The 26,109-nt window shown below is 52.6% G+C and overlaps 1 protein-coding gene and 1 long non-coding RNA gene across 3 annotated transcripts in view; one reads left to right on the top strand and one right to left on the bottom strand.

Annotated features, from left to right (window-relative positions):
- The window catches only part of LOC100395824 (AP-1 complex subunit beta-1-like), a 19,731-nt gene extending 13,223 nt beyond the window's left edge, over nt 1-6,508 (top strand). The window contains 3 exon segments of the mRNA XM_035291159.3: nt 2,755-2,853; nt 3,386-3,645; nt 4,278-6,508. Of these exon segments, the coding sequence (XP_035147050.3) occupies nt 2,755-2,853; nt 3,386-3,645; nt 4,278-4,491 (573 nt within the window). The 3' untranslated portion in view covers nt 4,492-6,508.
- LOC103790434 (uncharacterized) lies at nt 6,503-26,109 on the bottom strand. 2 transcript variants are annotated; one of them, XR_004732933.3, is made up of 4 exons: nt 25,995-26,109; nt 13,801-13,960; nt 10,069-10,117; nt 6,503-9,107 (listed from the first exon to the last, which is right to left on the bottom strand). It is a non-coding gene; the product is annotated as an uncharacterized LOC103790434 (long non-coding RNA). The 2 variants fall into 2 exon arrangements; XR_004732932.3 differs by having other exon boundaries at nt 8,140-9,107; nt 9,961-10,117.

The following is a 26,109-nucleotide window of genomic DNA, read 5'->3' as shown; positions in this document are numbered from 1 at the left end:
GTTAGGGCCAGGAGCAGTGGCTCACACCTGTAATCCCAGCACTTTGGGAGGCTGAGGTTGGTGGATCACGAGGTCAGGAGTTTGAGACTAGCCTGATCAACACGGTGAAACCCTGTCTCTAAAAATACAAAAATTAGCCAGGTTAGCAGTTCACATCTGTAACCCTAGCACTTTGGGAGGCCAAGGCAGGAGGATCTTTTGAGTCCAGAAGTCTGAGACCAACCTGGGCACCATAGTGAGACCTCATCTATTAAAATTAGCTGGGTATGGTGGCACACACCTATAGTCCCAGCTACTTGGGAGGCCTAGTCGGGAGGATGGCTTGAGCCTGGGAGGTTGAGGCTGCAGTGTGCCAAGATCACACCACTGCACTCCAGCCTAGGCAACACAGTGAGACCTTGTCTCAAAAAAAAAAAAAAAAAAAAAAAAAAACCAGAAAACAAAAAACAATATTTGTTTAGTGCTTGACGATTTGAAGGTTTTTGTTTTTTAAGAGGCGGAGTCTCACTATGTTGCCCAGGCTAGCCTTGAACTTCTGGGTCCAAGGGATTTTGAATAGCTAGGAATATAGGCGTGCACCACTGTACTAGATTTGGCAATTAAGGAACTCATTTTAGATTGTCTCATTGAACCTCCTCATCCTTGGCTCCTAGGCCTCTCCAGCCATGGATAGCAGACTTAGAAAGTCTTGGTCAGCAGCTGGGAGAGGTGGCTCATGCCTGCAATCCCAGCACTTTGGGAGGTCGAGGTGGGCAGATCACTTGAGGTCAGGAGTGCAAGAGCAGCCTGGCCAACATGGTGAAACCCCATCTCTAGTAAAAATACAAAAATTAGCTGGGTATGCTGGCATGTACCTGTAATCCTAGCTGCCTGCGAGGCTGAGGCAGGAAAATCACTTGAACCCAGGAGGCAAAGGTTGCAGTGAGCTGAGATCACCCGGCTGCACTCCAGCTTGGGCAGGGGAGAGAGACTCCATCTCAAAAAAAAAAAAAAAAAAAAAAAAAAGTCTTGGCCAGGGTGGTATATCAGCCCAGCCTGAGTCTGGGCCTGTCCTGCTGTACCCTGTCTGAATGGCCGGGGTAATGACATCACTGCAGGAAGTCTGCCCTAAATATGCAGGCTAACGGCTTAGTGTGCTGAAGGGAACTGGAATGGATCGTTGAGCAGCACCCTCTGGCAATACAGCCCAAGGCATACCTGACCAGAACCACCCCAGATCTGACAGTGAGGAAAATTCCAGGCATCCAGCTGACTGGGTTGGGAAGAACTTTTTCAAGAGTCCCTGTGTGACGGCAGTAGTGGTGATAATGACTGTGATAATGACACTGGTTTCATAGTGAGCAGAATACATAATGCTGCTTCACATGTGTGGTCTCATCAACTCCACATTAACCTGTGAGGTGTAATGCCTGTTTTATAGATTAGGAAACTGACTCAGAGAAGCTAAATGACTTTCCCAGGGTCACCCAGCTGGGAAGTGATAGAACTGGAGTTCAAATTAGGTATGATCTGACTCCAGCTCCAGGCAAGCCGTTTTTAAAGCTCACAAGAATCCCTGAAGTAGGCCACACCTCTCTGTTACAGATGGGGATGAATGGCTTCCCATTGGCCGCCCAGGCAGGGGCTAGAGTCTAGAAGCCAGATGCTGGGCTGCCTCCTGCCTTGGAAAGAGCCAGCCTGCTGCTGTTGGCCCACGTGTAACCAAATTGCAAGGACTCTGCTTCATCCCAGAATTGGAGGGCCACATGTCCTACATTCCACCTGCTGCTTTCAGCCTTCCCTGCACAAGTGCCCTCCTGCTGGGCAGGTACCGGAGATGCCGCCAGCACGGCTGCTGCTGGGCTTCCTGCACCGCCACTCCTGCCCTCTTGCCGCAGACCTGTCCCTTGCACAGCCTGTGGGTTCCTGCACTGCCCCTGATCCCAGGAGCATCAGGCTGCCCTCTTGTCCTAGGACTGGCCACGACTAAGGAGGGATTATGTGTAGAGACTTGTTCTCGTATAGATATTTCTTCAGTCAGCAAGTATTTCTGAAGTGCCTACTATACAGCAGGTACTAAATCGAGCAGTAACTAGTGACACAGCAGTAAGCCAGCCAGACCTCACTCCAGCCCACAGGGAGCTAACTGCACAGGACAGCCAGCAACTGGTGGTGCTACGAGAGGTGGAAGAGGCTGCAGAAGCGTGGGGGGTCTGGAGGTAGGGTTGGCATGAGATCTGAAGAGCAAGGAGGTGTTGGCCAGGTTGAGGCCAGCTTCAGGGATGTCCAGGTGTGTAGCAGGGGCTGGTGGAAGGCCACTAGGAATAGTTCCCACCCTCTGACAGAAGCACGGCTCCCTGATGGCAGTCTCTCTGGGCCTCCATGGTACTGTCACCACTTGTGGACAGATGGCCCTGATAAGAAGCATACCAGCCACACATGTGAGCCTCTCATAGTGCTACAGCATCTAGAGCTCCGACAGGTTTCTAGAACCCTAGGGCTGGGTGACAGCCCCCAGCCTGCTTGGGTTTGCCAGATAGTCCATTGCTCAGCTCCTTTCTGAGTAGGTGATGCTGAGGTCTGGCTGGTCAGCGGCACCAACAACACCCATGGCGGCCCTTTGTCTGTGTGCTGTGACAACCCCAAACCTAGAATTGCTGTGCTTGGCTTCCAGGGACTTTGAACGCCCTTTTCCTCTTCAAGCCTTTTTGGTTTCCCGCTATCCCCGTGTGAAGCCCGCACGTCCCCCTCGTCACCACTGTTCCCTCCCTGCAGGTCCAGCTGCAGCAGCTGACCGCCATCGTGAAACTCTTCCTGAAGAAGCCAACAGAAACACAGGAGCTGGTGCAGCAGGTCCTCAGTTTGGCCACGCAGGTAGATGCTCCAGCCTCCCCGCCATGGCCAGCACAGCCCTCACTGAAGCAGGGGAGCTTTTGTCCCAGCAAGTAGACCTGGAAGTCAGGCCCATTCCTAAGACTGATATCTTGAGGGTGAGACTGGCTGCCAGCCCCAAAGTAACCCAAGCTCCCTGACTTCAGGGAGCTTAGAACACAAATTAAAGTTCAGTGAGGTCAAGTAGTGGAGACAAACCAGAGAGGACAAAGAGGGCCCGTGGAAACCGGAGGGTGTGCATAGGGGGCAGGAAGGGCAGGCCACAGAGGGCGGTTGGGAGTAGAGACAGAAGTGGCCAGGCTGGAGTACAGCACCATGGGGAATGGGCCGGGACCGGCACACGGCCCTGTAGGCAGTGTAGGGGTAGGCTCGTGGGAGCACTCAGAACGGCTGTCCACACCGGCCAGCCCCGTGCCCCACGTGGATCATGGGGCTGCAGAAAGCTCTCCTCCTCCTCCTCCTCACTTGGCTGCTCTGCTCTTGAGTTTCATGGGCTTCTCCTCACGCCCACAAGGACTCAGATAACCCAGACCTGCGGGACCGTGGCTACATCTACTGGCGCCTGCTCTCCACAGACCTGGTGGCAGCCAAGGAGGTGGTGTTGGCGGAGAAGCCACTCACCTCTGAAAAGACAGACCTCATCGAGCCCACACTGCTGGACGAGCTCATCTGCTACATCGGCACGCTGGCCTCCGTCTACCATAAGCCTCCCAGTGCCTTTGTGGAGGGGGGCCGGGGCATCGTGCACAAGACCCTGCCACCCCGCACTGCCTCGTGAGTGAGAGTGGCCAGTCATGGGCCTGAGCCTCGCACCTGCTTCCCCAGTTCAGCAGCACAGGCGCTTGGGCCTGGTGTGTCCCCCGGCAAGGCCTGGGTCTGAGGAAAGCTGACCACCTTTTAGCAGATGTTTATTGTACATGAGGTATTTGCTAGATGGCCTCATTCCATCCTAACGACAGCTCTGAGAGCAAATGTCCCCATTCGGCAGAACAATAGACAAGGAGAGCTTGAGTGACTGGTCCAGGACCCCACAGCCAGCAGAGCTGGAACTAAGACCAGTTCCGTCTCATTCCAGCACCCCGTCCATACCTCCTCTGCTGCTCCCAGGTGGTTGGTGTGGCCTGGCAGCACCGTTCTAGGGCGCTGGCATCCAGTTTTCTCCTTAGCATGTGCTAAGGGAAGCAGGCGGCCCTCTCCCTTCACTAATCCTCGAGGAGGGCCTAAAAGATGGGTCTGCTGTGGGAATGGGGAAGAAGTGGGGCCATGTGGACAGGCCTGTTGGGGACAGTGAAGAGACCCAGTGCCTGTGCTGGGGGAGGTGCCTGGAGGCTGGGGTCTCTTTGACCTTCCTGAGACATCCTCATGCCTCTGCCCTACTGACCTCCTCTCCCTTCTGTGTCCGGCAGGAATGAGAGCACAGAGAGCCCTAAGACAGCCCCTGCCGGAGCACCTCCTGGGGAGCAGCCAGATGTCATCCCCGCCCAGGGCGACCTCCTCAACCTGGACCTCGGGCCCCTGGTGAGCGGCCCACCCCTGGCAACCTCCTCAGTGCAGATGGGAGCTGTGGACCTTCTTGGCGGTGGCCTTGACAGGCTGGAATGTCGTGGGCCCTCTGGATGACGTTGATAATGGTCTTCAGAGGCGCACTCACTGATCGTGCCTCCAGGCTAGGCACCAGCTAGGTGCCTCCGATACATTCTATTGAGTCCTTACCATCTGCCGTCGGAGACGATTGTGAGCTCCCTACTTATGATAAGACGAAGAGAGAGGCCAGGCAGCCTTCCCTCCAAGGTCACACAGCCTGAGTGCAGACAGGATTCCACTTCCTTATTAGACCTTGGAGTCCCTGGAGACCCCGGGCAGGGAACCCTTCCTAGCCCTTGCCCTGATCCTGGCGTCACGGTCACCTTTGTCCTGTAAGGCAAGGGTGTTCCTGGCTTTGAGGAATCAGACTTGTGTCCACTTACCCGCATGCTGCCCCAGCTGGGAATAGCCCAGCCAGGTCTATTTGAGAGGGGATGTCAGGGAGAGGGGAGTGGTGAGACTAACCTGGGTATCTCCCTGGGGCATCCTCAGGCAACTAGCAGGGCCAGCCTCTTCATTTGGCTGTGCTTGGCTCAGGTCCCCATGAGGCAGCATGAGGGCAGGAGCCTGGCAATCAGTGCCCCTAGGGTGAGGCAGGAGGGTCTGTGGTGCAGGACAGGAGGGTGTTGGGTGAAGGTGTGGGGGTGGTGCCTTTCATAGAGACAGGTATGGGTCTCTTGTAGGCCCCAGCACAGCCTCACACCGCACTCCTCTCGGATGGAACTACAGTTGACTCATCTCTTCCCTTTCCCTTCTCTCGTCTCCGTCTTCCTTCCTGGCTTTTCTCTCTGCATGTGGCTGCCTGTTCTCTTTACCTGCCTGCTTCTGCTTGGAGATGGGGCATGAGCCTGACGGGATACAGTTCAACCCGTGTCACCAAGCCTTCGTTCTTGCTTCTCCCGAAAGCACTGGCCCAGTATCCCAAGGAACGGTTGATGTCAAAGCAGCCCCGCCTGCTGAGTCACTGCCTTGGTCCAGTGTCCTGGCATCCAGCTGCCACTGGGCCCCATAGCCATGGATTCTTGCCCAGACCTCACCACCCATGACACATCACCTTGTCATCCCGGGGATTGCCAGCCCTCAGTCCCACAACTCCCCTCTGATGTCCTGGAGGGAGAGCGCCCATCTGAATAGCGTGTATTGGGACCTCCTTTTATCCATGGGCTGAGTGTCAATTAGGGAGAGTCCCCAGCCCTTTGGAAACAGTGGTTATTCCTAAGGCTCAAGGCTTGCAGGGCATGGGAGGGCTCAGCCTCTCTTCTCCACCCACCCCTCTCTGTCTCATTTCTGTAACTTAGACTTGATGTGGAGGCTGCCCTGCCCCTGGCCCCCAGTGTATTCTAAAGAGCCAAGTGGCTCTACTCATTCCTAGCCTCTGATGCCGCCTGACTCTTTCCCCTGCTTTCCAGATTGGAGGCACCAACTTTGTGGCACCTCCAACAGCAGCAGAACCAGCCAATCTTGGAGCACCCATTGGCAGTGGCCTGAGTGACCTCTTTGACCTGCCAGTGGCGTGGGCACCGTCAGGATCACATGTGGACCCCAAAGCAGTAAGTCACCTGCCTTCTTTCTTGGCAGGAGCAAAGAGAAGTCAGACTGGCATATGGGCTCCTTTAAATGGCCTTGGCCGTGGAACTGGCTCAGGCCAGTGCTGATGAGGAAAGCCAGGGGCCATGGGGACACCGACGAAGAGGAGCTAAGTCAGGCTTGGCGGGGGCCTAGGAAGGCTTCTGAGAGGAAGGGTCACAGGAACTCGTTAGCTGAACAAAAGCAGGTAGAGGACTCCACGCCAAGGGAACAGCCTGCGGCAAGGCCTGGAGGGGAGACCCCAGCCTCTGCTGGGGAATCAGCAGAGGCCTGTCAGCTGGGAGCAGTAGTTCTCGGTGCCATCAGACCCAGCACTCCTTAGTCATCACAGACATTTTACGTTGTCAGTGTTCCTCTCCTTAAATGCAGTTGGTGGGCTGTGTAACCTACCTACACATAGCATTCCAAAAATACTCAGTTGCTTTCATTGCATGGAGACATAAAAGGAAGAGAATACAAGTATATGCATCAGTTTATAAATGCCTGGGCACGCCCTCCCACTCACCCCAGAAGACATGAAGTTGCCAGGTGTTTGCTGCAGGGCAAAGTCACTGTGACTGTCACAGCCACAGCCCAGGTGTTTGTAGTCCGGACCCCGTGTTTTGGTCAGTGGTGCCGTTCATTTCTGAAGTGGTCGCTGCCTTGCAGTAAGATTCTAAGAATGGGCTTCCCTCGATTTTCCTGAGAATTGTGTTCCTGGAAGTCTCTGGGTATGCTGAAACCATGCAGAAAATACTGGAGGACGCAGAACTGTTGCTTGGTGTGGGGTGGCTGTCTTGTGGCAGAACGTCCAGCATCCTTGACTGCAGCCCACTCCATGTTGTGCCGCCTGAAGATGCCCACAAATGCCTCCTGTGCCACCTAGGGTGCAAGCCTGAGACTCCCGGCTAGACTAGGGATCAGTGAGGGAGGAAGCTGGCAAGGCTAGGCTGTGTTTGCTCTTGATCCTGGCAGAGCCAGAGCCATGGAAAGTTTTGAGCAGAGGGATGAAGCAGTCCGATTTGCACTTGAGAAAGCTGGCTGCATCTGCAGGGAGGGGTGGGGCAGAAGCACTGGGGTGGGGGTGGGGGTGGGGTTCTGTGGCAGGGAGGGGTGCTGCTGCAGCTGGACAATGAGGGCGTCCTGTGGGTGGAAACAGACTGGAGAGCTCCCTGGAAGGGAGGAGCCAGGGCTGAGGGAAGGAGAGCTGAATTTCTGATGTGAGAACATGCGGGCCAGGCACGGAGGAAAGCTCAGTGTGGGCCATGTCAGTGTCAAGGAAGCTGCCAGAGGGAGCATGTGTCCCCCTTTCCCCGCTGAGCTGGCTTTCCCCACCATGTGCCAGCCGCACCTGCAGTGGTGGTGACTGGAGCCCCCTGGCAGGGTCTGGGCAGTGAGATGCCCACAGCAGACAGCAGCTCTGACACTAGCAGTCACACACTTCCGTGCAGGGACAGCACAGCTTTCCACAGCCACCGCCAGCACGTGCTGCTTCTGGCAGTCCCTTGCGGCTCTTCCTCCCATTTCGACGTTGAGAAATCTGAGTGCTTTTGCCTAAGGTCACATAGCTGGTTAGAGTCTGGAAGCAAAAGCTGGTGACACTAAAGCCTCTGTTCCAGACCCTTACATGATGGTGACCCCACAGAGTGTGAGAACCACCTATGCCCCTGCCTTCATGTGTGGGGTGTCAGGGCCAGCAGGGCCAAGGGAGTGTAGAATCATGGTATGACGTACAGCATGTGCAACTGACTACCTTGATTGGCTGTGCCAAGGCATGAGGCCAACCTGTACTTGCCAGAAGCCTGATATCACAGGCATACAAAGAACTAAGGGACAGAACAGCAAAGACTCCTGTAACCCTGTGGGTGCCAGCCCTTGCCAGAAACTGCAGAGCTGCCCAGAATAGACAGCCTGGAGCTGGCCTTTGGCAAGCTGGCACTAGACTTGTGTTTTTTTTTTTTTTTTTTGAGATAGTTTTGCTTGTTACTCAGGCTGGAATACAATGGCATGATCTCGGCTCATGCAACCTATGCCTCCCAGGTTCAAGTGATTCTCCTGCCCCAGCCTCCGGAATAGCTAGGCTTACAGGCACCCACCACCGTGCCCAGCTATTTTGCATTTTTGGTAGAGATGGAGTTTCACCATGTTGGCCTGGCTGGTCTTGAACTCCTGACCTCAGGTGATCCACATGCCTTGGCCTCCCAAAGTGCTGGGATTACAGGTGTGTTCATCTTAACAGTGTTATCTCTGCTTTGTCTTTGTAAAGAGTCAGATGAGTGTATCTGATGAGAGCATGCTGCAAAGGTGATCGTATCACCAAGTCAGGAGTCATCAGGGCAGGCTGCCTGGAGGAGTCCTTATGACATGGGCAGGACTTTCCCCACTGCCTTGGTCATGGGAGGGTTCTAGGGTGTGGGTGTACTCTCCCTTCAGAATCAGTCAGTAGGTATCCAAATCTTCCCAACAGCCCTGTGGCCACTTGGAATTGTTCATTCCTCACGTATTTCCACACCCCGCCTGTGGGGTTAAAGACATTGGCCAACCCTGCCGGTCTAAGGCAGTGAGGCTGGCTGTGCATCAGAACTTTTGGGCTCCTCAAGCATTTGGGTCAGCTGGAGGTGACAGTTCATTGGTTCATCCAGTAAAGATTGAAGATTATTACCTCAGTATATTGCTAGGACCTGTGTGAGACATCATGAGTCCCCATCCCCCGCCATGGATGATTGAGAGGAGGTCAGGGGAAAGGAGGCCCGATGGGGAGCCCAGGGAAGTGGTCCATGAGGGAGCCATGCCCCAGGTCAGGTTCAGCCAGCCTCACAGTACTCTTGGTGGCCATGGCACAGCTGGGAGCCGAAGCAGGCTGCTTTCTGTCCTCACAGATCTGGCCAGGGGGCACAGAGGGTGCTCAGGGTTAACCGAGCAGGATGGGGGTGGGAAAGCGTTTTCAAAGCAGAGAGGTCAATGAGCGTGAGCAAGCCAAGCCTGGGGAGCAAATGGGCACCAGGCTGTGGAGGCCACTGCAGTGTTGGAAGGGGCTTCTCGAGGTGCCATCATCAGACTTGCATTTCACAAGATGACTGCAGTGGCTGTGGAAAGGGGGAGAGGGTGAAAATTGGGTGCCACCTGGCAGCTGCTGTCTTACCTGGGGACATCTGGTGGGAGCTCAGATGCTGATAGTTAGTGCCTCTGGAGATGGAGAGAAGTGGGGGCCCTGGAGGCACATGTAGGAGGTGGCCTCTACGGGACTTGGGTTGCGTGACCTCTGCAAGGGGGTTAGGGTGGGGCGGGGGCTGACATCTGATGTTTCTGCAGTTTCTGGCACTGGGTGTGCTTTCGGAAGCTGTCGGTAGGGTCTGGGCCTTTTGATCCAAGGGGCCTGTGAGCTGTCCACAGGAGAGTAACCACCTGAGAAGTGTTTTGAGTCCTCAGGATGCTGCTGGTGGATGTCTGCCCCGGGCAGGGCTGTAACTCATGCTGATTGCTCAGCAAACACTCCCTAAACACTGGTTTCACACCAAGCTCTGAGCCAAGGAGGTAAAGACAGAAAAACAGAGCCTTTCCCTCAGCGAGCTCTCTGGGTACGGGGGAAGACAGACATAAGCTCATATTTATCTGCCATAACATCACTGGGATGAGGGAGCCTGGGAGCAGGCTTCCAGGAGGTGGTTCTTGAGCTGAGACTCGAATGACAAAGGCAGCTAAGCAGCAGAAGGCCTGCCAGGCAAGGGATCCTCTTAGATACTGTCCTTGGTCAGACCAGTTTCTATGGCCAAAGGCCAGCCCTGCCTCCTGCAAGGGAGGACAGGCGGTGATGGCCAGCAAGGCCCAGGCTGTGGCTGAGCCCCAGGATGCCACTGGGCACTGAGCTCTGTCCTAGGCTCATGGCCTTCCTCAGCCCCACTTCCCAAGAGAACCCTCCATTCTCCTCTGAGGACTCACGTCAGCCCTTGAATGCCCAAGTGCCTCCCCACCACGAGCTGCTCCAAGAGGCAGCCATGTCTTGGTGGTGTCCTAGGTGGAACACGGTATTCTCTTCCTGTTATGTACCTGGTCATCCCCTAGCAGTAAAGGTGGAGGTGCTGGATCTAGGAGGACCCTGCAGGAGAAAGAAAAAGCACCCTGAGGTGGGCTTGGAGAAGAGGCACCCACCTGCCCCATCCACACCCTCTTCCCAGCAGGTTCTGGCTCCCAGCCATGAAGGCCAAGGGGCTGGAGATGTCAGGCACCTTCACCTACCAGGTGGGCTCCATCTCTATGGACCTGCAGCTAACAAGGTCATGACTGACTTTGTCATACAGTTCAATTGCAACAGGTGAGCCCCCTGGGGTCAGCACACCTCTCAAGGGGAGGCCTATGAGAATCTACTTGAGTCTGTTCTGGGGATTGCAGGCAGGGGGGAGGGCGGTGTCCCTTTTCCAGAGGATGTTCCCCACCACCCCTTGGGCCAAACTCTCAAGTGCTTTTTTTTTTGGAGATAGTATTGCTGTGTTACACAGGCTAGAGTGCAGTGGTACAATCTCAGCTCACTGCAGCCTCCACCCCCTGGGTTCAAGCAATGCTCCTAACCTCCCTAGGAGCTGGACTACAGGTACATGCTACCCCACCTAATTTTTTGTATTTTTAGTAAAGATGGGGTTTCACCATGTTGCTCAGGCTGGTCTTGAACTCCTGAGGTGAGGCAATCCACCCACTTTGGCCTCCCAAAGTGCTGGGATTACAGGCATGACCCACTGTGCCCAGCCAAGCAGCTGGATTTTTACCCCCAAGTAACCTTTTAATACGGACTCTAAAATACCAGGCAGACTGGGGAATGGCGTCTCTCCTTTTAGTTTTTTTTCTTGAGATGGCAGTCTCAGTATATTGCCCAGGTTGGTCTTGAACCCTTGGGTTCAAGCGGTCCTCCTGCCTCAGCCTCCCGGGTATCTGGGACTACAGGTACATGCCACCACATCTGGCCCCTTATTTTTGACTCTATGTCCAAAGGAGTGTTTTACAGGAACTCCCTGCTCCAGCTGAGTAGCCCACTGCTGGCAAACACCCCACATAGCAGGAGGGGCCTGTCTTAGGGACCACCTCTCAGAAAGCTGGTGGGGAGTGGGCCTGCCTACCAGCCTCCCCAGTGTGGCAGAGGATTAAAGTGTCAGATGGGGCCTCTGGGAGCAGCAGATACTCCAGGTCCCTCCCCACCAGGTCCTCTACACTGGATGTCAGTGGGAAGGCTGCCTGTCTGGCACCATCATAGATCTGGCCAGTGAGGCTAGGGCTCCCTGGAGACCCCTGGCAGCCCCTCCTGATGATTCTTCTTCCTAAGCCTGCTCATGATGAGCCCTGGCCCCAGCCCCTTGCCTGTACCCAGGCCTGCCGCACTGACTGTGGGGCCTCCCACGGCCATGTGACTCCACAGAGGCTGTGAGCAGCAACATCTTCACTGTCACCAAGAGAAACGTGGAGGGCCAGGACATGGCTCTACCAGTCCCTGAAGCTGACCAACGGCATCTGGGTGCTGGCGGAGCTGCGGATCCAGCCGGGCAACCCAGCTACATGGTGAGAGCCCCAGCATCCAACGTGAGTGCCTGCATGTCCTTGGAGCCTCCTCTCCCTCCCAGGCCAGGGGCTGGGTATGGTGGAGGACGTGGTCCAAGCGTCCCTTCAAGCCTGGCTTGAACCAGAATCAGTTCTGTCCCTGGGAAGGACCTTTCTAGAAAGCTTCCAACTCAACCCCGTCAAGTTACCCAGATAAGACACCAGTGGGGTATCAGAACAGTGAGTTGGACTAGAAGATTGTGTAAAATTGGGCCCTGGGAGGTGGTGCAGTTGGCTGGGCACCCCCTGACTGGGAAGTGGCATTGCTGGGCACAGGCCCTGCCCTGTGAGTGCCTGCATGTCCAGCTGAGAGGACATTGGTTCCCAGGCCTTGAGGCAGACCTGTCAGGGGATGGCTTCCCTAGGGCACGAAGTTATCCAGGAGGCCTGTGATGCTTTTCCAGGGCCCTGGATAGTCCCATGCTCTGCTTCTCCCAGCACCCCTGAGTCTCTGGCAGGCATGGTCCTCCAGACACTGCCCCTCCTGGGCCCTGCTGGCAGCACTGGCTGGTGGGGGTGCTGCAGCGTGGCTTCGGTGGTGGTAACTTCTGTTTCCATATTTGGTTGCTGCATGTCACCTTCCCTGCTGGTGCCCGTGGTGCAGGACTTGGAGGTTAGCAGATCACTTTCTCTTTCCTCATCTGCCCTCCCCAGCCTTGGCTCCTGTCCTGGCCCCCATGTACCCCATGTCTCCTGTCTGCACTTCATCTCTTGGCCTCACCTCACCTGGCAGGCTCCAGCCAGGTGGCCCTGATTAAGGTGCTGACACCCCACTTCCACACATTCACAGTGTGCACAGAGCCCTTCCTAGGAGGCACAGAGGAGCCCTGTGGGCTGCTGCTGACCTGCAGAACTCCATTGTTCCCACTTCCCAACTGCACCGTGCAGAACCAGTGCTTTAGAGTGATGGGTGCAGGTTCCTTTCTACTCTGCCTGTGATCTCACGCTCAGTCCGCAGAGTGGAGGCAAAGTCTCTACCATGCCTGCTTCCTATGCAGGAAACCAGGAATGAGCCCAGCACCCCTCGGCGCTCCCCCTCAGCGCTCTGCACCCCTTGGGATTTTCTGTTGGGCTTCAGTCCTGAGGACCCCAGACCTTCAGGGACTCCAGGGGGTGGGGTACTCCCTGGCAGCCTGAGGCTCGTGACTCACACTGCTCGCCAGCAGGGCTCTGGTGACTGGGCTGACAGCAGGTGTGGGCTGCAAGTATATCTGGTCCACTCGGCTGGCTGCGACAGACCTCTCTACTTTCCTTCAGGTTTGTGTGAGGCACAGCTGCCGCCAGGCTGTGTGCACACCAGGCTCTCCCATTGGCTCCTGCTCTCCTCCCCACTGCCTTCCTTCCTGAGAGGAGCCCCAGGGATGAGCACTTTCTTCCCTACCCCTCTTTCCCCTGCAGCTGTCCCTGAAGTGTCGAGCACCAGAGGTGTCCCAGCATGTGTACCAGGCCTATGAGACCATCCTCAAGAACTGAGGCCCCAGCCAGTGCCCACCTCAGCCTCCTGCCCACCCCACTAAGGACCCCCTGGGAGTGGCAGCACATCTTCCTCCTCACAAGAGGGACCAGGCTGGGATCCTGGCCACCGAGGGGGCTCCCTGGTCCAGATGGCAGCACCCACCCAATCCCTAGGGTGGGCACGACCCATTACTGGGGTGAGAGCGCAGTGCACTCTCGTGCTCCAGGACGCCCCTGCTCCTGTGGCTGTGACATGTGGGGTCAGGTGAGGAGGGGACCAAAGGAAACAGCCAGAGCGGCCGCAGAAGCTGTGTCTGAAGGGTGAGTGTGGAGCTTGCCCCTCCAATTCACAGCCCCTGGCTCCTTGGTCTCTTGGGTTGGTGTTAAAGGGCCCCCCCGCTGCCACCTCTCATGTAATGGACCTGCCAACCTAGCTTAGGTCTGCAGGGAGGGGTACCCTTGGTACCAGGAGAGCTGCTTGCTTAGGGCCTGGGGCTCAAGGGGCTATAAGTGCCGGCACAGGGGCAGAGCTGGGTTGGGAGGAGCCCAGGGCCTGCACCACCCCTCTCACAGCCACCAGGCTGGTGCCCTGCAGCTGTGCCAGTTGGGCCACAGCCTTCCGAGGCTGACCTGCATGGTCAAGACCTGGCAGAAGCTCCCAGAGCCCGTCTCGGGTTCCTGTCCCCCTGGCAGCTGCACCATTCCCCACTCCCCACTTCTGCCCCAAGGATGGTCACTTACGATACATTCCTCACTGTCACCTCTGAGCCCACGACTCCTGCAGCAGGGACTGGGCCGAGGGATGGGGCTGGGTGAGCAGGTGTGCCTCCATTTCGGTTTCTTCCGGGTTTCTCTGTAGTGTCTGCTGCCCTCCTCCTGGCCTCCCAGGTTTCAGCTGTGTCTGAAAGAGCATTAGGTTTTCCTGTTACTGCTGTTTAATAATAAAGATTGGCTTTAGGTAATCACGGACACTTTTTTCCCCTCCACGGAATATCAGGATTAAAAGCTGCCTCTGAGTGGTTGGGGATGGTTTTTTGACCCTACAGTAACTAGATCTAACATATATCATCAGAAAATATATACTGTATGTTTATTCTTATTTTCAGAAAAAGAAATGAATAAAAATGATGACATGAAGTGTGTCCCCGGCCAGTGTGTCAGGCCCAAGGCTCTTCTGGGTGGGAGTCCAGGCTGCAGGGACCCCTTGGTCAAGGGCTCCAGTTGTGTGTGCATCCGTGGCCCCTCCCGTGGCATTCTGAGGACAGCACCTTCCCTCCATCCTGTCCTTGGCAAACTAACTGCTTTGGCCTGCTGCTGTCCCCGGCACCTCTCCTTCGATTGATTCCGCCTTCCCGGAGCTGAGGCTCTCACCTTGTGATGCTGGCCAGAAGGCTGGGTGCCCCTTGTGGGTTTCTCCAGCACTCTGTCATCTGGGAGGCTGGTAGGGGGTCCATGGGAGATCCCCTGATCCCCATAGGGGCAGCTGTGGAAGAAGGGGTGGATGCGTAGATCAGGCCAGCCACCGCCAAGGATACCTTGTGTGGCACCAGTCTGGCCCTGGCCTGGCTCCCAGGTGAGGGCAGCCAGACCCTGGGCAGGGCTTTGTCAGCCAAGCTGCCTCCTAGCTGGTAGGCCTCAGCCTGCTTCTGAGGGAGCAGCAGCCCAGCCCAGCCCAGCCCAGCCCAGCCGCCCCTCAGCCCGTTTTAGTCCCAGGCACTCCCTCATGTTCTGTGTGCACTTGCCCCCCCCGCCCCACCGCTGCGTTCCTGGCTGCTGGGTGAAGACAGCCTGCCCTCTTTCAGTCAACACAGGGGCCCCTGGCTCTCCATTGCCCCACCTCTGAGGTGTCACTGTGCTGCCCAGGGACCCCTCCATAGTCTAGAAACAACCCTGATTCTTGCCTCGTCTGAGAGTCCCTGCCCTGCCATGGAACTAGAGGCTGGTGAGCCCTTGATGAAAGGGATTGTCACCCTGCCGTGTCACCTGCCTCCCCTGACCCAACGCCTGTGTGCTCTGCCTACGGAGCAGCTGCAGTGGCTACCACTCGCGCAGCCTGCCGGATCAGCCATTCTGGGGGCTCGGCACTCAGGCTAGGAGAGTGCGAGTATGGGACTGCTGTCCATACCAGAGGTCCAGGACAAGCCACCTGGGTAAGGAGCGCTGGTGAGAAAAGGGGAACACCCCTGGACACCTCGGGTTTGAATCAGTCTGCTCAAGCCTCAGGTGATTGTGAGTGGTGCTTCACCACAATTGGGCCCTCTTTCACCCACACAGTGCCCAGCATATACTGCAGAGGCGTAAGCTACACATGGGGAAACTGAGACAGGGAGGGCCTTCATGCTCCCAGTCCCCCGCACCACTGCATCAGGAGAACAGGCACACAGGATGCTCCTTTGGGGCTTGGCCTTTAGGAAGAGTGCTTTGGAACGTAGCCAGTCTGTGCCCTTCAGCTTCCCTGTCCCTCTCACCTCCAAGGGTCATCACAGGCGGCCTCCCTCCTGCTCGTGTGGCCCTTTCTGGTCCTGACACGCCCAGGCCTCCCCGCCTTGCCTCCCAGAGGCTTTAGCATCCGGCAGCTTGGGGAACTTCCCTGGCTTTTCTTGGGAAGATTTCCCCAGTGTCTTGAACCTTCTCAGCCATCAGGAAATCCAACAAGAGCAACCAGTTATTTCTGGAGGGTCCAACACACCCAAGGGCTGATGGGTTCCCCTGTGCGCCAGACACTGCTAAGGCTGTTGTGGGACCTGGTTTCACACTTTAATCTTCAGCTAGTGGTTTGTGTTTGTTTTTATGGAGCAAGTAATTCAGGACCATGGCGAGGTCACCCAGACAGATTCAAGTTCTCCCTCTCACCCATCCCCGTCCTTAGTTTCCTTCCTAAAGGCAGACGTGGCTAGATTTTGCTTTTCATCCACGGATATTCTGCACATGTGTATAAGCAAATCCATGGAGAGATTTCCTAAACGAATGATAGCACACCTAGACACTGCCAGCCCGGGGCATCTCTGACCTGACAGTCATTTCTGGAGCTGTTTCTCTATCAGTACGAGCAGACAGACCCCCTCAGCCTCCCTTGTGTGGATTAGCCAGTCCCTGCTGTGGGGCATTCAGGCTGTTTCTGCAGCCTAAGAAATGCTGCCTCGAATACCTCCCACATAAACCCTTGCTCATAGGCAGGAACGTAGCAGCAGGATCCAGTCCGGAACTGCTGAACGGAGGGTATACACAAGATGCGTTTTCTATTTTAGCTCTCGTTTTGAAAAGGTAACACATTCACATGGGTCGAAATGTAAAAGACAAGATAGATATAAAAATCTTCCCTTTTCCCTCATTTTCCTCCCCAAAGGAAACCAACGTAACTATCCAATGAGACTCAATGGTGCCTAAGGTGGATTGATTTTTTTCCCTTCTTGTATAGAAATGGTAGCATGGAATATATGCTGGGCTTATATCGCAGAGGTTTTTTCCATTATCAGTCCATTAAGAGTGTAGTGTCCTCTTTTTTTTTTTTGAGACAGAGTCTCACTCTGTCACCCAGGCTGGAGTGTAATGGTGCAGTCTCAGCTCACTGCCACCTCTGTCTCCCAGGCTCAAGCAATTCTCCTGCCTCAGCCTCCTGAGTAGCTGGGATTACAGGCACACGCCACTATGCCCAGCTAATTTTTTTTGTATTTTTAGTAGAGACGGGGTTTCACCATGTTGACCAGGATGGTCTCGATCTCTTGACCTCGTGATCCACCCACCTTGGCCTCCCAAAGTGCTGGGATTACAGGCTTGAGCCACCGCGCCCGGCCATAGTGTAATTTTCTTCTAATTTTTTCTTTCTAGTGCTTGTCTGCTCTTGGCTTTTGCATTTCAATCCTGTCCCATCTGGGCTTTCTGTAGGAATGAGGTAGGGATCCAACTTCCCCTTTTCCCAGATGCTTCCCTACTTATCTCCACAGCATTTACGGAATAATTCATATTTTCCCCACAGATCTGAAATGCCACTTTTATCATATTCTAAATCTCCACATATATTTGGGTGTTTTTCTGGACTCTGTTCTATACCAGAGAATCTGTCTATTCATGCTTTGATAACTTTTATTTTTCTTTATTTTTTTGAGATGGAGTTTCGCTCTTGTTGCCCAGGCTGGAGTGCAATGGTGTGATCTCAGCTCACCACAACCTCCATCTCCTGGGTTCAAGCGATTCTCATGCCTCAGCTTCCCGAGTAGCTGGGATTACAGGTGCACACCACCAAGCCGGCTAATTTTGTGTTTTTTAGTAGAGATGGGGTTTCTCCATGTTGCCCAGGCTGGTCTCTAACTCCTGAGTTCAATGGATCCACCCGCCTTGGCCTCCCAAAGTCCTGGGATTACAGGCATGAGCCACCGCACCTAACCATTTTTTAAATTTTTGAGTCAGGGTCTCACTCTGTCACCCAGGCTGGAGTGCAGTGCTACGACCACAATTCACTGCAGCCTTGAACACCTGAGCTCAAGCAATTCTCCTGCCTCAGCCTCTCAAGTCACCGGGATTACAGGTGTGAGCCGCAGCTCCCGGCCATGCTTTGATAACTTCTTGTACCCTCTTATTCCCACTTCGTTCTATCTGAACTTTAGAACTAGTTTGTCCTTAAAAAAATTTGATTGTATTTGGATCACATCAAATGTTTACATTAATTTATGAAGAATGACCTTCTTATAATGATGCCAACAATAATACTGGATCTGGCCGGACACAGTTGCTCATGCCTGTAATCCTAGCACTTTGGGAGGCTGAGACGGGTGGATCACCTGAGGGCAGGAGTTCGAGACCAGGCTGGCCAGCATGGTGAGACCCCGTCTCTACTAAGAAATACAAAAAATTAGCTGGGCATGGGGGCAGGCGCCTATAATCCCAGCTGCTCAGGAGGCTAAGGCAGGAGAATCTCTTGAACCCAGGAAGCAGAGGTTGCAGTGACCCGACATCGTGCCACTGTACTCCAGCCTGGGCAACAGAGTGAGACTTGGTCTCAAAATAAATAAATAAATAGAACAATAATAATATTGGATCTTTATATGTGAAGATCAGGAGTAGATGCTTTCCCATTGTTTCGGGTTTTCTTTCATGTCTCTGTAATATTTTAAATTTTCTTCATGTAAAAGTTCTTATACACACATTTGTTCTACATATATTCATGAGTATTTCTATACTGACTTCTTTGCAAATGGGCCCTCTTCCATTCTTTTCCATACGTATTTAGAATGCAAACATGTATTTATAAATATATGTGGATATAGAACTAATACGCGTTTATAATATAAAGTAACAAAGTTACATCCTATATTATTTGAAAATGCCCATTTATTTGTTTTTTTTGAGACAGGTGTTACTCTGTCACCCAGGCAGGAGTGCAGTAGCACCATCTCAGCTCACTACAAACTTCACCTCCCAAGTGATTCTCCTGCCTCAACCTCCCGAGTAGCTGGAATTATAGGCATGCTCGACCATGCCCTACCATTTTTTTTTTTGAGACTAAGAATTAACTCTCACAACTCTGCATTCCCCTCCATTTTGCAGGGAGCAAATGGAAGTCGCAAGAGGCTCACTAATGTATATACAACACAAGTAGGTGGTAGAGCTGAAACTGAAAACCATGTCTGCCAGCTCTAAAGCCCATGCTCTAAACCCCTGTGCTTGGGCCCACCCAAGACACTCACTTTGCTTTCCTGAACCTGTTTCCTTGTCTCTTTGGCTGGGGTACTGAACCCAGACATCTCTCTTCATCCAACTCTCTTTCCAAAAAAAGTCCACTAAAAAACTCTACCCCCAAAATACAAAAATTAGCAGGGTGTGGTGGCATGCGCCTGTAGTCCCAGCTACTTGGGAGGCTGGGGCAGGAGAATGGCTTGAACCTAGGAGGTTGCAGTGAGCAGAGATCTTGTCACTGCACTCCAGCCTGGGTGAACTGAGGCCGGGTGTGGTGGCTCACACCTGTAATACCAGCACTTTGGGAAGTTGAGGTGGGCAAATCACCTGAGGTCAGAAGTTCGAGACCAGACTAGCCAACATGATGAAACCCTGTCTCTCTTGAAAAGGTAAGAAAAAAAAAAATAGCCAGATGTGGTGGTGGGCATTTGTAATCCCAGCTACTTGGGAGGCTGTGGCAGGAGAATTGCTTGAACCCAGGAGGCAGAGGTTACAGTGAGCAAAGACTGCAGCATTGCACTCCAGTCTGGGTGAAAGAGTGAGACTATATCTCAAAAAAAAAAAAAAAAGAGAGGGGGGTGGAGCTAAGCAATAAAGTCTAAAATACAGAGTCTTCTCTTATATTTACTAGATGTATAAAGAAGCCCTTGGTGAGACTTTTGGAAACACTGGCCAGGTACAAGGATGTAACGTGATCTAAGAGAGGGAAAATGAGGTTCTAGGTCCTAAGGTGAAAAAGGAAGAAGAAAAAATATTCCCATCTAAAGACTTCGGGTTTTAGCTGCTGAAGTTAGGGTTAGGTTCAAAGGGAAAAAAAGTTCTCAATACTTTTCAAATTTTTTGTCTTTCACATATGTAATTTTAGAAACAAGAAATAGAGACTGTGTTTTAAGCTAATAAAATAAATTTAAATCTATTTTTAAAACATAAGAAAATCACCTCCTTTGAGAATTAAAAAAACATAAGAAAATTAGTATTGAATATAGTATTTTTTCTCCAATGTCTCAAAATTGGTGACAACCTTTAAAAGGAAATTATGTTGAACTGAGTCTACTTCATCTCTAGAATTCAATTTCCCTCTTTAAAATGGGGAGATCAGGCCGGATATTGTGGTTCACACCTGTGAATCCCAGCACTTTGGGAGGCCAAGGCAGGCGAATCGCTTGAGCCCAGAAGTTTGAGACCGGCCCAGGTAACATGGGGAAATCCCGTCTCTACCAAATTAGCACGGTGGTGCGTACCTGTAGTTCCAGCCTGCTTGAGCCCAGGAGGAGGAAGATTGCAGTGAGCCAAGATCGTACCATTGCACTCCAGCCTGGGTGAGAGTGAGACTGTGTCTCAAAAAGAGAAAAAAAGAGGGAAGCGGGGACTGCTGTACCTCACATATTTCTTCTGACAAGGGCTAATGTGAGAATGAAAGCATGTTGACAAGAAAAAATATAAACATCATAAATATCACAAGACTTCATTCATACAAAGCTCTAAGAGGAAAACCTAAGCTATGGTGATAGAAGCCAGGTCAGGGGATGCTTCTGGGTAGGAAGGACTGAAAACAGGCATGAAAGGCCTCTGGAGTAATGGAAATGATCTCCATCTTGATGCAGATACTGGCCACACTGTACACTTAGGAGCCAAGGATTTCACTTGTAAATTAAACAAACATTTAAAAAAATGTGCTGGGTGTGGTGGCTCATGCCTGTAATCCCAGCACTTTGGGAGCCCAAGGCAGGTGGATCGCCTGCAGCCAGGAGTTCGAGACCAGCCTGGCCAACATGGTGAAACCCATCTCTACTAAAAATACAAAAGTTAGCTGGGTGTGGCGGCAGGCACCTGTAATTCCAGCTACATGGGAGGCTGATTTTTACTAAAAATACAAAAAATTATCCAGGTGTGGTGGTGTGCACCTGTGGTGCCTATAATCCCAGCTACTTGGGAGGCTGAGGCAGGAGAATTGTTTGAACCCGGGAGGCAGAGGTTGCTGTCAGCCAAGATTTGAGGCCCACTAGCAATAATCAAAGACTTCAAAATTAAAAGAAACTAAAGGCAGACAAATGTCACATGCAAATGTTCTTGTATCGGCATTGAGTCTCTCGACCTCATTCTAGAATCAGGTGCCAGTTCTCAACTCATCTACCAGCAGCTGTATGTGCAAAGATCTGCTGTGAAGAAAAAGAAAAGAGGTAGGCACGGTGGTCCATGCCTGTAATCCCAGCACTTTGGGAGGCTGAGGTGAGTGGATCACTTGAGTTCAGGAGTTCAAGACCAGCCCGGCCAACATGATGAAACCCATCTGTACAAAAAATACAAAAATTAGCTGGCATTGTGGTGTGCACCTATAGTCCCAGCTACTCATGAGGCTGAGACAAGAGAATCGCTTGAACCTGAAATGGCACCACTGCATTCCAGCTTGGGTGACGAAGCAAGACTCTATCTCAATAAAAGAAAAAGAAAAGCTCCTCCTGACTTGAAAACAAAGACCACAGAACAAGGCTCTTTGTGATCTCGGTTTTCTCATCTACGTAATGGGAACACTTTCTGCTGTGAAATCAACAGTGTAGAGCACCACCCACTCCATGCCTGGAACTGTGCCCCACACAGAAGCATGCTCCCAGCAAACAAAGGACAGTAGTCTTACTGAGCTCTTACAGATTCAGAGGTCAGGTAAAGGACTACAGGGGAATGGCAGTGATCACACCCCCAGAGGAGGAGGATTCTGAGACAGGTGGAGCAGCAAGCCAAGTTCTCTTAGATGAAGAGGGGGTTGGCTGGTCACGAAAAGACAGGTCAGATTTAGAGAGGCAAGAGTGGAGGTCGCACAGAAAGGCACAAGGGAGGGAACTGAGAACAATTAAATCAACACTAGCTGGGGAACAGGTTCTTGCTAAGTGATTTACAACCCTTCTCACTTAATTCTCATGGTAATTCATTTAAAAAAAGATGAATGAGAGACACTGAGAGATGAGTGATTTACCTAAGGCCAAAACAAGAAGTCTGTGAGCGCCCCCTGCCTGGCTGAAGGAAAGGATTTGGAAAGGAAAGGAACAGATGAGGTTAGGGAAGGAAGAACGAGATTCAGAAATGGTCTTGGATGCCAGGTGTGTTAGGTCCTGCCGGCAGAAGACACAATGGTCATGTCAAATGATAAGTCTCATGCTTTGCAGACTACTCCCTCCTCCCCGAAATACTGCCCTCAAATGCCAGGATGCTATGCTCTCTGCCTGCCCTCCTATGCCACTATCTGCACCTTCTCACTCTCCTTTGCTTGTTCCTCTCCCTCTCCTTCAACACTGTGTGCCCCAGGGCTCAGGCTGGTACCTCTTCTCCTCTCCATCTATGCTATTTTGCCTCTTTGGTGGTGTCATCCAGTGTCAGGGCTTTGCATATCATCCACACAGCCCAACCTCTGCCCAGAACTCCCAGCACACATGTCCAAACGTCTGACATCGCGCATCACTGTGGATACGGCTGGCAGGCAGCTCAAACTTAACGTAGTAATAACTGACCTCCTGCTTCCTTCCTTTCCCCAACTGGCTCACCCTGCAGTCTACATCATCTAGTTCCTGCCAGCACCATCTTTAACAGGCCAGGCTAAAAACCTGAGTCACCCTTAACAACATACTCTCTCTTAAATCTATTGGCAAATCCTATTGGATTCCGACCTTCAAAATAAATCTAGAATCCGTGAGCAGCTTCTTATCAGCTCCATCACTAACCCCCCAGCTCCAAGCCACCATCACCTCCCATTGAGAGTGCTAACAAAGCTGCTCCCACACTGCTCTGCTGCCACCCCATCTCAGCAACGGCCAGGACGGGCCTTTGCTAATCTAAGTAAGACAGCAGCACCCCTCTGCTTAACGTCCTCCAACAGTTCCCTGTCTTACTCTAAGAGCCAAAGTCCCTAGCATGGCCTCATAACCCACAGGCCCTGTAAGAGATGCCTGCCCTTCTCTCTCACACATGCACCCGGCTGGCCATTACCCTTTGAACTCTTCTCCCCACCATTCCCTCAGTTCCAGCGGCACAGGCCTCTTTACTCCTTGAACACAACAGGCATCCACCCCAGGGCCTTTGCACGTGCCATTCACTTTGTCAGGAAGGCCCTTTCTCCAGACAGCCTCACGGCTCAGTCCCTCACTCTTCAGGTCTTGGCTCAAATGTCATCTCTTTAAGGCCTTCTTTGACCGCTTCATTTAAAATTGCATACTCCCTCCCCCAATAATCCCCATGACTTCCTAACCCTCTTTTCTCTTTTTCCCTTTGAAGTACTTATTACCTCCATACTGTAAAATACACTTACGTTGTCTATTTTTTCACCCCCATACATTCCATAATGTAAATGGGGGAAAGGATTTTGTCTATTTTATTCACTATCGTATTCCTAATTCCTAGGTGTTCAATAAATATCTGAATGATGAGTGCTCAACTCTCTTCTTGGGGAAATTTCATGTTTTATAAACCAACCTCTGCTAGAGCAGCTTCTCAATGTTCCATTCACTGGGTTAGCCAGGATCAGAGATACATCTGCTCCTACTGTCAAGCTATTCTGACTACATGAAATTGAACATGCCAGATCCCTAGCCTGTTTACAGCCAATAAATGGAAGGTAAGTGAATAAATGATGAGAGAGAGAAGAAAGGGCAAGGGCAGAAGATCAGGTGGCAACATCTCCAGTGCGAGAAATGTTCAGTGAGGCCAAGTCACTGTCACCTGCTCCCATGGTACCAGCACAGAGTGATAGAGCTGCAGAAGGTCAGGGGGCTCTGACACAGGATATGACACAAGCACCAGGTCCTTGCCTCCAGGCCCACATGCCTCCGGTGTTCCTCTAACAGCCAAGCTCTTCACTATCGCTACACTTGCTGATCCTTCTGCTTGGATTATCCTCTCCTATCTGCTTCAATTTATCCTTCAAATCTCAGCTTAGGTGACCTCACTTCAAAGATACCTTCCCTTCTAGTGTGATACTTCTGATGCTTAAAAAAAGGAAGAAAAAGATGCCTTTCCTGCATGTACTATCTCTGTTATTGTTGTTGTTAGAGACAGAGACAGAGTCCTGCTCTGCCACCCAGGCTAGAGTGCAGTGGTGTGATCATAGCTCACTGCAGCATCGAACTCCCGGGCTCAAGCAGTCCTTCTGCTTCAGCCTCCTGAGTAGCTGGGACTACAGGTGTGTGCCATGCCCAGCTAAGCTTTTTAAGAAGAGTGGAAGAAGTCCTGAGTACAAAAAGGTCTCTGTTTGCAGAAGGAAGTAACACTCCAGAAGCCAAGGTCGACAGCCTTCCTCAGACACAGGCCCCCAGCAGGCATCAGCTGGCCTAGAGTCAAAGCACCCAAAATAACAGGCCCTGCACAAATTTTCCCATCTACCCCCACATAAACCAGGGGTGGAGGAGTAGGAGAGGATGGCCCGTATTATTTCAGAGCTGAGGTAAAGGGCCAGCCTATGAAAACCATCCAGGTCACAGTGCCAGGAAGCTGCTGAGCTGGGCTCGAACCCAGGGCTGACTGACTGGGAGTCAGGTGATCTTTCCATCATACCTCTGCGCTCTTCAAGCAGCACAGGGTGAAGCCTCCACTTGATCCACACTCAGCAGATGATCTCCACACAACCTCTGAGGGATCTGACTCTTTGGGAACTACCGAAGCTGCTCCTCATGACAGTTTCTAAGAGGTCGGAGGAGACTGGTGGGCTCACCTCAGGACAGAAAACCAGATGCTCTGCGCTCTGCTCAGATGCCTACTGTCTGTGACAAGTTGCTTCATCTCAAATCCTCCCTTGGAAGGATGGGAATAAGGTGACAATACTAAGTTTCTGTGACTTAAGTGGAACTAGAACAGATCATAGAGCTAAAAAAAAAAAGTATCAGAGTAACATTTATATACAGCTTTCTTCAGAAGCATGTGGAGGAAGCCTTTATGGGTTCACTCGCAGGTACATACCCCTAGGAGTAGACAGGAAGGTGGCAGGTCTTTCTCTTGTTGATGTCAGGGAAACGGAGGCAGAACTGAAGCAAGCTAATATCTGCAAAGGAATGAGGCTCAGATTCACATGGCCTAGTCCTCCAGCCAACAAACCATCTCACCACTCCCAAGTAAGAGGTGCTCTGTCCAGGCAAGAAGTCATGGGGCTTGCCTATGTCTTAGAAAGGTAAAGACTCTTCCTCTGGGTACCTTCTTCCAGAACCTAGGACCAAAAGAGCCCCTAGAGGTCATGTGGTTCCCCTCTCTTTACATTGAGAGGAATGCTGTTCAACCACTCTGAAGAGAAGGTTCTGGATGTCTTCAGCTTTCATGGATAGCCTGTTCTGTGTCTTACAGTTCCCAAAAGTCAGGAAAAACTTAAGACTCTTGCCCTGAAAGGCATCACTCCTAACAGCCTGCAGGATTGTTTTATCCTAAAGAAAGTGAATCAGATGCCCCTTCCGAAGATCAGACAAGAAGCAATACGGCTACATCCTGACACAAATCCAAATAATTACAACGGCAGCTAGAAGTCTTAAATATCCCCTACACCCCAACCTTACTCCATGCTTCCCTTTAGCTCTGTACTTGCAGGTCCCTGAGAACCTGGGCAGGAAATCTGACCTTGCCTCTACTACCTGAATGACCGTACACATGTGATTGAATCGCTCTGTGCCTCAGTGTCCTCGTGGATAAAATGGGGATATTTAATTCCCACAAAGGTTGCTGTGAAGTGTAAATGTGGCACTGCAAGGGAAGTGCTTAGCACAGTGCCCGGTACACAGTAGGCGCTCGATAGCCACTAGCAAGCATCTCCCTCGTTATTCTGCAGCCTTATCACACGTGTCCCCATTCAGTCAACTTGTTTTAGAGAATCCAACAGACAAAACAAAGCCCGCACGGAACCGTTTTCTTTTTTTCTTCATTTTGAACCTTGGCAAAGAGATAACGCCCTGAACAACGAGGAGGCCTCAGGACAGCCATGGGGGTGAGTCTGAAAGAGGAAACCAAAGCCCGAAGAGTTTTCCCTCCAGCCAGAGGCGGGCTCCTCAGGGCCTGAGTCCAGGAGTCTGCCTGGCGGGAGCCCCAGGCGGGGCTGTGGATCTGGGACGGTCGGGGAACAGGCCGGCGGCCAAGTGAGCGCGAATGTACGAATGAACCCGCAGCCCTTCCGTCTCCCGCTGGGTACGCCGCTCGCGCTCCCTGCAGCGCCGCGTCATGTGACCCCGCAAACTCCTCACCTAGGACCCTCGACTCCCCGCCCCACTTCTCCTGCCTCGCCCGGGTCCCCGCTTCCTTACCTGCAGGTCCCAACGGCTCCTGGAGTCACGGATCGGTTCAGCTTGGTACCAAAATGACCGCGGCCTCCCGGCGTCTCCGGACTCCTGGCAGCTCCGAGCCTGGTAGCTATTAACT

The sequence above is a fragment of the Callithrix jacchus genome, chromosome 1 (assembly GCF_049354715.1).
Source record: "Callithrix jacchus isolate 240 chromosome 1, calJac240_pri, whole genome shotgun sequence".
Lineage (NCBI taxonomy): Eukaryota > Metazoa > Chordata > Mammalia > Primates > Cebidae > Callithrix > Callithrix jacchus.
Note: the sequence above shows the minus strand (reverse complement) of the source record. Positions and strands in the feature narration are given on the sequence as shown.